This window comes from Malaclemys terrapin, chromosome 2 (genome assembly GCF_027887155.1).
Source record: "Malaclemys terrapin pileata isolate rMalTer1 chromosome 2, rMalTer1.hap1, whole genome shotgun sequence".
Taxonomy (NCBI): domain Eukaryota; kingdom Metazoa; phylum Chordata; order Testudines; family Emydidae; genus Malaclemys; species Malaclemys terrapin.
This window is the reverse complement of record NC_071506.1, coordinates 86,187,040-86,200,941: the sequence shown is the minus strand read 5'-3', so window position 1 is coordinate 86,200,941 and position 13,902 is coordinate 86,187,040. Positions and strand designations below refer to the sequence as shown.

Here is a 13,902-nt window from a genome sequence, read left to right as displayed (position 1 = left end):
AGGCCGTGAGACATTTTGTTTAGATTGACCGTCTGTGGGCATGGCTCCCCCTGCAGCTCTCAGTGGCTGTGGTTCACCATTCCCGGCCAATAGGAGCTGCGGGAAGCAGTGGCCAGCATGTCCCGGTGGCCCGTGCCACTTCCTGCAGCTCCCACTGGCCGGGAATGGCGAACTGCAGCCACTGGGAACTGCGGGGGGCTGTGCCTATGGATGGTCAACATAAACAAAATGTCTCGTGGCCCGCCAGGGGATTACCCTGATAGGCCATGTGGCAAAGGTTGCCGACCCCTGGAGTAGAATATTTCTGTACTTTAGAAAGGGTGGCAGAATCATGCCCTTTATTATCGTACTAAATTTGTCCATGTAGTTCTCTAAGTGCCCTCACAAAAGGGCTGCTTTTAAAATAAAATTGACTCGTTTCCCAAAATCCTGAATCACCCATTTCCCAGGTAACCATGTATTAAAAATGCAGTGAGAATTTTTCTGAGAGGGTTAGTTTACATTGTTTTTATTTTTGTCATGGATAAAATACAATGTACATGTTCTACATTACAAATACACTACTATTCAGAGAATGGAATTTATTGTAACAAAACAGTCAACATTCTAACAAGGAGAGGTAAGGAAAAATATACATACAAACATTTGATTCACCTAATGGCATCATATTATTTTCCAAGGGAATGACCTATTATGGAAAACTGCCAAAAAAAAAAAAAAATCTGAAACAGTTAGGGTTTCTAAAAACTGATCTCTTACCTAACATTCAAACCTCTCATGATTCACTACAGTTGTTTTGAATCTGACCAGATATAAGATCAAAGAGTGAGGCAACATGTCTGGCGTACAATTTCTTTCTTAGCAAGAAATACGTCATCCTGTTTTTTAAAACTGGCTGATTTCCAGATCTTGCCCACTGAAGGGAAACATTGTTAACGCAGCAACATCAAAGGCTGCGAGGCAAGTAGAAGTAGGCAATGCTACTACTAAGGAAGCTTTTGGAATAAAATGCTTCTAAGCCAGAATATTTTTCCTGGTAAATGCACTGAGGTAGTTTACAGTGTATATACACATTATAAAGACATTAGCAATATGAAAAGGAGTGGGATTGTTCCAATATGTTTCTAATAACTACTTCTTACATGCCTATAGCTAGTGTGTTGATGTAGAAAATGATCTTTTTGCAGCCCATGGAGCATGTAAACACTTAAGGCATCTCTGGAGGTTGTTGAATAGGTTCTACTCCTAAACATGTTCAGGCCCTTATTAATATTTCACTGCACAATTCTGTTACCTAACACACCAACATGTAACAACTTCGAATGGAACTGCTGCTAACGGAAGCAGAAATCCAAAAACCTAAGCCAACCTTTTCAAACTGGTAGGCCTAATGTCAAGACCACATGTTTGAACATTTTGGCTGTAATATTTATTTTCCTGTTAGCCAATGTGGCCAATGTAAAACTTGTAACATAAGTAACAACACCAACTTTCAATAAATATGACTTAGGTAATTAGTTCCTTCTCTCCTTCATGTCAATAGGAATTTTAATTTTTAATTCAATGACAGCAAGATTTTGGCCCTATATTACCAGTCTGTATACTGTTCGTAGAGTCTATTCCAACTGCTTATACTTATGTGCTATGCAAGGATTAAAGTGACAGTTTTAATTAAAAAAGTAATCATTCCAGTATCAAAGGATGAATTTACTTAAATCAAATTTGGCTTTCCTCTGTCCCTATGCAAAGAGGGGAAGTGGCTAAGGTATTCCAAGCAGCCTTCCTTCATGTGTAATGTATAGCAGTATTTATTTTAGCAAGATTTCCAGTGGAATCTACATTTGAGAGTCCAAAACGTACAGAGTAAGGCTTGGTCTACACTACCCCCCTAATTCGAACTAAGGTACGCAACTTCAGCTACATGAATAACGTAGCTGAAGTCGAAGTACCTTAGTTCGAACTTACCTTGGTCCACACTCGGCAGGCAGGCTCCCCCGTCGACTCCGCGGTACTCCTCTCGCCGAGCTGGAGTACCGCAGTCGACGGCAAGCACTTCCGGGTTCGACTTATCGCGTCCAGACTAGACGCGATAAGTCGAACCCAGAACTTCAATTTCCAGCCGTCGAACTAGCTGGTAAGTGTAGCCAAGGCCTAAGTTACAGTCTGAATGCTTGGGGACAAGGTGGAGAAGTTAAATGTGTTTGAATATACTTCAGAAAATGTTATCTTGGGTCCTACATTTTAAATTATTTATCAGATGTGCAGGATTTCTGTGAAATCATAGAAACCCTTTCAATGGTAATAAATATAATATTACTTTGAATGGGAAGAGCAGTATATAAGTACAAAGGATTTTGCACATAAAATCCCTAGGAGCTATTTATCCTTTTATAAGATATGTTTACAACTCCTGTTCTGCTCACAGGGGCTGCATGCACATATCTGAGAGCAGAATTTGACCTTAACTAATTCTTATGCTACCCCCCTGAGAAGAGTATTATTAGCCCTATTTTATAGTTAAGACCATGGGGGCAGAGGGATTAAGTGACTTGACCACAGAAGGAACCAGTGTAAGAATCTGTACTAGAACATTTGAGCTATTAGTCTTGTTGCAAACCACTGGCCTACATCTCTCATATACACGTGAATAAAGAGTTGTGAAAACAAGAAATATATTGTTTTTATTACAGCTGTGCTAGAACTAGCCTAGCTAGAATTGGGCAGAGATTCATATTATGCCCTGGAGCTGAAGGAAAGCAATTTTGCAAAATTTAGGTGAGGGTACCCAATGTTGTTGTTAAATTTTATCCTACCTGTAGCTTGAAGACAGGAAACCAAATTCTGCCCCCTATATGCTCAACTCAAACAGTGAAATATTCCATATGCCATAGGTTGGCTTTGCTTACTAAGTACCACCAATAAGGTGGCATGGGTGTAGTGGAGGGCAAGATATAGAGTAATCTAAAACCTAGAGTAAGGTTTCAAAATATATAACAATAGTAATTACACAGATGTAGCAAACCATCACAAGCTACACGCTCTTTCATCAAGATAAAGTACTTCACATTTATTTGTGGGCCACAGTTCGTAACAGTTATCCATTGCTACCTCATGAATGAAGGATTATTTCTCTCCATATTCCTGTGGCCAATTCACGAAGAAGAAAAAACACTGACGTGGTGGTCATACCACAGATGAATTTATCATACAGTAAATATGCCAATGGCAGAAATATCCCTTGTTAAATTTGAAGGATCTAGAACTTCCTGTTTTTGCAGCTTGAGAAATAAATTCTTGATTGCTAGAGCATCACCACATCTCTTCTTAGCAAATGTGCAAGCATATGTCTATGCATGCAGTAGGGTACAGCCTGATCATGCCTAGCCAGCTGAAAAGCTGTGAGCACTGCTACTGACTGGCTAAGAATTGGGCATATTCTAGTAAATAAATATGTTATACTGGCTCCCCAACCCCATCCAGCCTGTTTGTTTGTCTTGACCTATTAAATCTCATATTTTAAACTGTACGCAATTTGCAGCAGGGTCTGCTATTTATTACTTGTTTGTACAGTGCCTAGCACAGTGGGGGGCCAACCTGCCTGTGGCCTTTAGGCACTACCAAAATAGCAATGTTAAATAATAATAAATCCTACTTGTCATCTGGAACAGCCTTCCACAGGGAGTAGTGGGGGCAAAAGACACATCTGGCTTCAAGACTAAGCTTGATAAGATTATGGAGGGGATAGTATAATGGGATAGCCTAATTTTGGCAATAATTGATCTTTGATTATTAGCAGTAAATATGCCCAATGGCCTGTGATGGGATGTTAGATGGGGTGGGATCTGAGTTACTACAGAGAATTCTTTCCTGGGTGTCTGGCTGGTGAGTCTTACCCACATGCTCAGGGTTTAGCTGATCGCCATATTTGGGGTCAGGAAGGAATTTTCCTCTAGGGCAGATTGGCAGAGGCCCTGGGGATTTTTTGCCTTCCTCTGCAGCGTGGGGCATGGGTCGCTTGCTGGAGGATTCTCTGAACCTTGAAGTCTTTAAACCATGATTTGAGGATTTCAATAGCTCAGATATAGGTTGGGGGTTTATTACAGGAGTGGGTGGGTGAGATTCTGCAGCCTGCGTTGTGCAGGAGGTCAGACTAGACGATCATGATGGTCCCTTCTGACCTTAAAGTCTACCACTCTAACTCTTCTTCTTCTCCATCTCTATGAAGAGGAAAAACCTAAAACGCGTGCCTCAGTACACAATTGTCAGACATGATCTTTCTTCTGAACACTGCTGACAAGACTAAAAACTACCTTACACATTAAACTAAAATAGACCAAGGAAAAACAATTAATCTAAAAATTAGAAAATACTAGGTTTTGGAGAAAGGGTAATGTCTGTAAATGGCCCCTTTAAGACATTCAGCACACATATTAAGATAATTATGCAGAAAACATTTTAAACCCATGACTAGTCAGTGAAAACTAGTCAGGGGAAGACTAGTGTCTGTCTCAGAGCCCCATCACTTTTACATGTGTGTATACAGGAGGGAAGGAGGGAGGGAGGATGTATTGTTTAATTTGTGAGGCAGTGGTGCTACAAATAGATTGGTACGTGGTCAACACTGGAGAAAGATGTATCAGAAGGCTGATAGTAGTAACATATACAGTACAACATACATAAACAGTATGTTTGTCTTTACACAGTAGTTCGTTCTCCTCCGTATCAGCTACTAATGAGGAGTGAGTCAGCGGCACAAATATTGTAACAATGTACATTTTACATTATAAACTGGTTTGCTTTTGACAGAAGGGTTCGAGTTTATCACATAAACACATTTTGGCACGGCTGTCAGTCCAGCTTCCATAGTCCATGTTTAATAGATGTGTTTCCCTTCTTGCATACCATGGTGATTCCTTTGCATTACCTTGCAGTTGGTAGTATTCACTACATTCTTGGATGTCATTGTGTTATCTGTTTATAAAAATGTGTTTTCTCAGCATCAAGTCAAGAAGTGAAAAAAAATACTCTATTCCACAGGTTGTGTCTAAGTACCTCTGTTCCTTCCTCCTTCACGTCTATTGAACAACTGGCACAAATATAATCCATGTGAGAGTCACCATTGTATAATGTTCCATAAATTGGAGTAACAGCTCTCAAGACCTATTCGGTATATGGAAAGGCTCAATGGTAAAGTACGTTGGGAGGAATATATATAAAATAACAAATGCTTTGGTTTCATCTGTGGCCAGGTCTTCTTGAGCTGGAAGGCATCATTGCCATCTTTTTGGCTTTTTTCCAAATCACTGAGGTGTGATATCTTTGTAAGCTTCAACTTGATTTTGGTTTTATCACCCATTCTGCTTGAGGATTTGCACGGTAAACATCTAACATATATGCATCTGGGTCCAAACAATGCAGTCCTGAAACAAAAATGAAGAGTAATTGTTCATACGTTGTTCTCGGTATGCTGATAAATCCAACAGACCTAGATTTTCAGAAGTGTGCTTGAGCAAGTTTCCAAACTGCACAGAAGCAAGTCAGGTTTTGTGTGTGCACATTCCAACTTGAATGTGCACGTAACAGGTGGCTTGGAGGGCTGGGTGGCCTAGGGGCTAGAGCACGTAGCTCTCAGCCCTATTGCTTGGTTGAAGAGACACAGTCTTTAAGGCCAGGGGAGTAGGGGAACCCAGGTCCACCCTCTCCACCAGGTCCCAGCCCATGGTCCTGTGTACATCAACTCCTGAATGGAAGGTGGGGGGGGAAGGCTCCCAGCAGGGAGTCAAAATCCACTGTCCTGGGTTACTTGCTATCAATCTGTTCAGTTTGGGGCGTGGCCCCTCTAGTCCAGTTTGCTGGGCAGCTTCCTTTCTGTAGGTCCTCTTTTGGGTGGTGCCTTGCCACAGTCCCAGGCTTCCCTGGGTGAGGCATCTGCATGTTGGTGAGAGCAAGCCCCACAATGTCTCTGGGGATCACTCACTCAGTTACCTCAGGTGCTGGAGGCTCCTAGGTCTCCTTTGCAGTCTTCCTTGGCTGAGGAGACAGTGCTTACTCTCCGCTGGCTGCCTTGGCTGGCAGGCCAGTGTTCTTTCCCCTCAGATTGGGAGGCAGCTAGCTTCTGCCTCTTCCTCAGTCAGCCCTGAACTGAGCTACACTCTTCTTTTCTCCCTCTCCAGGCCTGGCACTGGCTGCAGGTCTAATGGGGCGGGGCTAGCTGGGCCCAAAGGCTCTCTTTAACCTTTGCTGTGCTGGCGGGCAGTGTCTCTGCTTTATCATAATGCAGAAAAGGATGTTTCTGCAAATCTGCTCTACATTGTTTCTAATTAATGATCAAGCTACTGACACTTGCTGGTGCTCCTGGAAAATTCCTTGTACTCCATTTAGTTATACACTCAAGGCACCAGCATTGTGGCTTCACTATAAACAGTGACCATATTGTTGTCATGAACATAATTGTAGGTGTCCTTACTCTGCATGAATCTCTCAGCTTAGGATTATAACCAATAACCTTCCTTCTTATCTCTATATGTATATATTGTTTCTTACTGGCATTGATTAAAAAGAAACTCTATGGTGCAGATATACTCCCATCTGGGTACGAACTGCCTAAGCAGAGATTTAAAACATAGTCCAAAATAATCTTTAGTAAGAAGGGAGAAAGGAAAACAACGTAATTGTATAATATTGAATTAAAAGCTTTGTTTCTTGGCCTTTTGGGTAAGATCACATTTAATTTCAATGCATTGTTACTATCATATTTATTCTAAAGGTTGCTCAGCACAATACAGAACATGGATATAGGTCTGCCCCAAGGAACTTACAATCTAAATAAACATAGGCACACAGGGAGTTGTTGAATTCCTCCCAGCCACTGCATTTCTATCTCAAGCTTTGGGGAGGGTCTCACTGAAAGGCATCAAGGGAGAAATGAGAGTTGAGAAAATATTTAAATGTGGGGGTGGAATTTGCTGGCAAGCAAGGAGAAGGGTGCTCTAACTATTGGGATTACATGGGAGAAGGCATGAAGAAGGTGTGAGAAAAGTAAGAAAAGGTCAGGTGAACTTGGCAGGAACACAGACATTGACTAGGGGTCCTGCGGCAATGTCTTTATCAGGTTGTTATAAGCTGAACTTGGTCACTGAACCTTCTCTGAAGCCCTTGAAGTCAACAGGAATCTTTCCATTGACAACCGGGCTTTGATCAGACCCTATATCTTGCCCTTCATTCGGCAGATGGACTGCAGTATAGAAGATTCTACTCTGTAAAGATATCAAACAAATGGAGTTATTTCAAAAGAATTAAGAAATTTAGAATTGAATTTTAAGAATAATGTTTACCTATGTTTCCTCCAATTTCATATAAACGTTGGATCTGGACTTCCGTGTTCTTTGACGATGCATGGCTATCATGCAGAAGAAATTGAGTTTTAGTCTTTTATAGTATTACTGTGATTGCATACATTGTTTATGGTATAATGGTCATTTTCAAACAAGGAATTCTATAGATCTTGTTTCAGTAGTGACAAATTTATGTACTCAATGTAAGCATTTATACCTCATTCAGCACTATAGAATATTGTCTGCAGAATGGGAAGTATATTATAGTAGCAGAATTAACTATAGCCTATAACAGTGTTCTCAATCAGGGGTATGTGTACCACTGGGGGTACAGAGTGGTCTGCTAGGGGGTACATCAAGTTTCAGCTCATCTAGATATTTGCCTAGTTTTACAACAGGCTACGTAAAAAGTATTAGCAAAGTCAGTACAACTAAAATTTCATACAGAGAATCACTTCTTTATAATGCTCTATATACTATACATTGAAATGTAAGTACAATATTTATATTCCAATTGATTTATTTTACAATTATATGGTACAAATGAGAAAGTAAGCAATATTTCAGTAACAGTGGGCTGTGACACCTTTGTATTTTTATATTTGGTTTTGTAAGCAAGTCGTTTTTAAGTGAGGTGAAACTTGGGGTACGCAAGACAGCTCAGACTCCTGAAAGGGATAGAGCACTCTGGAAGGGTTGAGAGCCACTGGCCTATAAAAGGCCAGGCTCTGCACCAATTTTTACCTTGTTAAATTTCCACTAAACTCAATAGGATTATATGGGGTGTAAATTAGTGTGGAACTAGTTTATCTGTGACTGGTGGTATATAGTATGCCAGGCTGGTGCTATAGTTATTCTGTTCTTAAAAGTGGTTTTAAAAAGACTCTGGAAAATAAAAATGTTGTTTGGAACAACAAATGCATTAAAACGATGGCAGAACACAGAATATACTACTATTTTAGTTTATTTTTTTCTTCTACATAAAGCCTTTTGGCCAATTCTGCCCTCAGATATATGTGCATAAGTGCCATTGAAGGCAATGGAATGCACACATCCAATTGATCTCTTATTTTGCATTCTATTTCTATGATTAGTTTTAGAAGTCTTAATATATCAACAGAGTAACAAGGACAATTGCCATTTCACATGATTATGATGGAGAGGGTTGTTATCATCTTAGAACTGTAGTTGTAGAAGTTGTTGTGCTAGCTATAACTAGTGAACGCGTATCATCAATACAACAAAGGATTACTGCAGGCAATTTACGCCAGATTTATTTTAAGAACAGAACTATGTAATAGCACCAAAGGACTTTGCTAAAGGACTTTCAGAATAGGGCTAGCAGACTTCCTCTTGCTCTACCTCTTATAAATATTGTGACGTTGTGCAATCTATATGGTTTTATAAAAACATGATAATAAGTGAATATAATGTAACTAGGATATGGTTCATGCAAAAGGTCTCTTGTAAGGTATTATTACAAAGCTCACCATCTACTGAGTGTGATCATCCTATCTGTAGAAATGTGCCACTCTTGTATCTAAAACTAGAAATATAAAACATAACTCTGAGGGCCTATTGTAATTATGTAAAGTGTGGGCATTAATGATGGTTTGGAATCTTGATGACTCCCATTAACCAGGACAATTGTCTGCAAATGGCTGTGTTTACCTGTTAGTCTTCCTGTATATGTGTGTGCTGGCAAGTGGGCAATGAAGTCTTGCAGTGACATGTGATCATGTCACCTGAACTGGAATCCATCTTTAACCTGGTGCTTTTCCAGTGAGGGCGGGTGGAAACCCAGAGGGACAAAGGGTTCCCGCCTTATGCAAAAGATATATATAAAGGGGTGGAAGAGAACAAAGGGGGAGGGGAGCCATCATGAAGAATCCCCTAGCTATCACCTGAGCTGGAACAAGAGCTGTACCAGGGGAAAGAATTGTGCCCAGGCCTGGAAGGTGTCCAGTCTGAGAAAAAGCTTACTGAAGCATCTCTGAGGGTGAGATTATCTGTATTTAGTTTGATTAGACATGGATTTGCGCATTTTATTTTATTTTGCTTGGCGACTTACTTTGTTCTGTCTGTTACCACTTGGGACCTCTTAAATCCTATTTTCTGTATTTAATAAAATCACTTTTTATTTAGCAATTTACTCAGAATATGTATTAATACCTGGGGGAGCAAACAACTGTGCATATCTCTCTATCAGTGTTATAGGGGGCAAACAATTTATGAGTTTGCCCTGCATAAGCTTTATACAGGGTAAAACGGATTTATTTGGGTTTCGACCCCATTGGGAGTTGGGCATCTGAGTGTTAAAGACAAGCACACTTCTGTGAGCTGTTTTCAGGTAAACTTGCAGCTCTGGGACACGTGATTCAGACCCTGGGTCTGTGTTGGAGCAGACGGGAGTGTCTGGCTCAGCAAGACAGGGTGCTGGAGTCCTGAGCTGGCAGGGAAAACCGGAGCAGAGGTAGTCTTTGCACATCGGGTGGCAGCTCCCAAGGGGGTTTCTGTGATCCAACCCGTCACAAATACTAAGATTGGTATTCATTTACACAAATAACAAAAGCATTAACGGTTGCATTCAGATTTAAGATGATCTTTCCAGCTTATAACTGGAGAAAGCCTAGAAAAATATATGTTTCAGCACAGGCATAACAGAAGCCACACTGATTCTGTATAGGTGCCAGTTATTAAGTAGAATTCGAAGAGCAGAAATCAAACATTAGAATTTTTTTACGGACCAACATTACCATAATTACTGTTGCCAGTGTAAAAAAAAGCATTCTAATAACATAATGGGGCCTCTGAAAAGCCTATTCTTTAATGACTGTGAAGATATTACTCCGGAAAAATAAAATGTTCTGATGTCCTCCTGCTTTTACCCACCTGTTTTCACAGTGAAATCGAGCCAGGATGTCTCTGGCTTTTGTTTGACTGTTCAGTTGAATTGCCATAGAAACTTTTGAATGCAGTGGAGCATAAACTCTTATCACCCCCTCGGGTATGTGAGTCTGCAGACACAGGGTTAAAAAATGACAGTTCTCTCATGTCAATATTCAACGGAGTAAGTTTAGTTATATATTGTCATAGCTCAGCTCAGGGGCAGTTCTTCAAGCACTTTCAAGTTTACTTTTAAAAATCAATGACATGGACTGCCTGAATCATTAGAGCAATAAATCTATGAGCTACAAATCATATATTTCATATAAACACATAGTTATAAATTTTATCTAACAAGGTAGTACATAAAGGTTATGCAGTTTAGCTGCCACACTGCAGCGTAAGCCCAGAGTTAGTAGAGTGTGTTAGCCTAGGGCTTGATTGTCTACACTCATTTGTAACCCCAGGTTTGGAAATCTTGAAACCTGGTTCCCAGTCTGGGTCTCCAGCATTTACATCCATATCCCAGACTTCCTAGTGCCCTGCTACAACATGGCTGCTCTAGCTCTTTATTCGTGGTGCAGCATGGGAAAACACCAATCTTTACTGTCCAGAGGACAAGAAAATTGACCCCATGGGACTGAGGGATACTTTTGGTAGATTCCTAGAGCACAAGTTCAGTGGGACTGTGTCTACACTGCAAAAGCAATAGGACTTGAACACTGGGTTCCAGCTTGACTCAGGTTTGGACCCTTTATCCCCTACGGGGTCCTGGCTCTGAGCCCTGGTTTAGTAAAATTTGTATGTAGAAGGAATGGGGACTAATGACACCAAAAAATCAAACACCGTGCCATGTTTTATGTAAATACATATGGAATATACTACAATCCCTGATTTTTAATTGCAGTCAGAAATAAGTCCAGATGTTAACTGGGATCCCTTTAGCACGAACCAGTGGACAGGCAATTGTTTAAAAACTATATTATATACTTGAAAATATCTTTTCTTTCTTTCTAAAGAAGAAATTCCCCACAGGCAAGGACACTGAGTTCACTCTTTGCCCTCTCTACAACCTCAACAAGATCCAAGTTTATACACAGCAAAATAATAAAATCCCATATGGTTCCTCTTAATTGATATATGACCTTGTACAGAGTTCAGACCATCACTATAGAAGTTTACTCATTCTTCTATGGTTAATGGCAGGATAAATCAATTAGTAAGGCTTGCTTCCCAATTCTAATCTAGTTAATACCACCCTGAGGCCTGGTCTACACTACGGGTTTAGGTCGACTTTAGCAGCGTTAAACCGAATTAAGCCTGGACACGTCCACACAACGAGGCCCTTTCTTTCGACTTAAAGGGCCCTTTAAACCGGTTTCTTTACACCACCTCCGACGAGGGGATTAGCGATAAAACCGGCCTTTGCGGGTCGGAATTGGGGTAGTGTGGACGGAATTCGATGTTATTGGCCTCCGGGAGCTATCCCACAGTGCTTCATTGTGACCGCTCTGGACAGCGCTCTCAACTCAGATGCACTGACCAGGTAGACAGGAAAAGACCCGCGAAGGTTTGAATTTCATTTCCTGTTTGCCCAGCGTGGAGAGCACAGGTGACCACGCAGAGCTCATCAGCACAGGTAACCGTCATGGAGTCCTCCCAGGATCGCAAAAGAGCTCCAGCATGGACCGAATGGGAGGTACGAGATCTGCTCGCCATATGGGGAGATGAAGCAGTGATAGCTGAACTCCGTAGCAGTAAAAGAAATGGAAAAGTATTAGAAAAGATCTCCAAGGCCATGAAGGACCGAGGCCATAACAGGGACACACAGCAGTGCCGCGTGAAAATTAAGGAGCTACGGCAAGCCTACCACAAAGCCAGAGAAGCAAACGGAAGGTCCGGGGCAGAGCCGCAAACTTGCCGCTACTACGCGGAGCTGCATGCGATCCTAGGGGGTGCAGCCACCACTACCCCAACCGTGTGCTATGACTCTCTCACTGGAGAAACACACAGGGAAGACAGTTCGGGGAACGAGGAAGATGACGATGGAGGTACTGTAGGTAGCTCACAGCAGCAAGGAAGCGGAGAAACCGGTTTCCCCAACAGCCAGGATATGTTTGTGACCCTGGACCTGGAACCAGTAACCCCCGAACTCACCCAAGACCCTCAGGGCACACAGGAGACCTCTGGTGAGTGTAACTTTGTAACTATTTGTAAACATTACAAAAAAAAAGCAAGCGTGTTTAATGATTAATTTGCCCTGGCAATCGCGGCCAGTACATCTACTGGAAAAGTCTGTTAACGTGTATGGGGATGGAGCGGAAATCCTCCAGGGACATCTCCAGAAAGCTCTCCTGGTTGAAATGGGGTGATTTTATTAAGGGGGACATTCAGAGGCGCCCGTTCCTGCTATTCTGACCAGAAATGTTCCCCGCTGTTAACCACGCGGTGGGGGGGAGGGGTGAAGTGATCATCCCAGAGAATCGTGTGTGGGGGGGTGGTTTACTTGTGTTTGTGCCGCATGTTAACCGGGAAACCGCAGCCCCCTCCTTTTACATTGAAACCCCATTTTAAATGGACAACCCAATTCATCCTTGATATGGGAAATGCGCTGCTGTTTGCAATCTTTCCCGCATGTTAAGAAGGTTAAAAAAGCCAAAACACTGTGGCCTACGATGGCTGCCTGCAAGCCGAAATATGCGACCTTGTAATGAAAGACTGTACCCATTGTTCCCTAAAATGTGTCTTTTTTAACCACCTCTCCCTTCTCCTCCACCAGCTGCAAATGTTTCTCCTTCGCAGAGGCTTGTGAACATTAGAAAGAGAAAACGTAAGACGAGGGACGAGATGTTCACGGAGCTGCAGATGTCCGCCCAGGCTGATAGAGCACAGCAGAATGCGTGGAGGCAGTCAATGTCGGAGATGAGAAAAGCCCAACATGAACGAGAGGAGAGGTGGCGGGCTGAAGACGATAGGTGGCGTCAGCTTGCAGACAGACGGCAAGAGGCAATGCTCCGTCTGCTGGAGCATCAAACTGATATGCTCGAGCGTATGGTTGAGTTGCAGGAAAGGCAGCAGGAGCAGAGACCGCCGCTACAGCCCCTGTGTAACCAACAGCCCTCCTCCCCAAGTTCCATAGCCTCCTCACCCAGACGCCCAAGAACACGGTGGGGGGGCCTCCGTCCACCCAGTCACTCCACCCCAGATGATCGCCCAAGCATCAGAAGGCTGGGCTTCAATAAGAGTTAAAGTTTTAAAATGCAGTGTGTCCTTTTCCATCCCTCCTCCCCCACCCATCCCAGCTACCTTGGCAATTATCCCCCTACCTCTGTAAGGAACTAATAAAGAATGCATGAATGTGAAAAAACAATGACTTTATTGCCTCTGCAAGGGGGAGGGGAGGGTGGGGTGGGGTGGTTGGTTGGTTTACAGGGAAGTAGAGTGAACCGGGTCGGGGGGGGGGGTTGGAGGGTTCATCAAGGAGAAACAAACAGAAGTTTCACACAGTAGCCTGGCCAGTCACAAAACTCGTTTTCAAAGTTTCTCTGATGCGCACCGCGCCCTGCTGTGCTCCTCTAACCGCCCTGGTGTCTGGCTGCGCGTAATCAGCGGCCAGGCGAGTTGCCTCAACCTCCCACCCCGCCATAAAGGTCTCCCCCTTACTCTCACAGATATTGTGGAG

The 13,902-nt window shown here is 42.5% G+C and overlaps 1 protein-coding gene across 5 annotated transcripts in view; it reads right to left on the bottom strand.

Moving 5' to 3' along the window:
• Positions 1–491: 491 nt before the first annotated feature.
• The window catches only part of ARHGAP28 (Rho GTPase activating protein 28), a 167,266-nt gene continuing 153,855 nt past the window's right edge, over positions 492–13,902 (bottom strand). For all 5 annotated transcript variants that reach the window (XM_054017582.1, XM_054017581.1, XM_054017578.1 and 2 more), the window contains 3 exons: positions 10,227–10,351; positions 7,335–7,399; positions 492–5,420 (listed from right to left, as the gene is read on the bottom strand). In XM_054017582.1, coding sequence (XP_053873557.1) covers positions 5,329–5,420; positions 7,335–7,399; positions 10,227–10,351 — 282 coding nt within the window. In that variant the 3' untranslated portion in view covers positions 492–5,328. The remainder of the gene's footprint in view (positions 5,421–7,334; positions 7,400–10,226; positions 10,352–13,902) is intronic.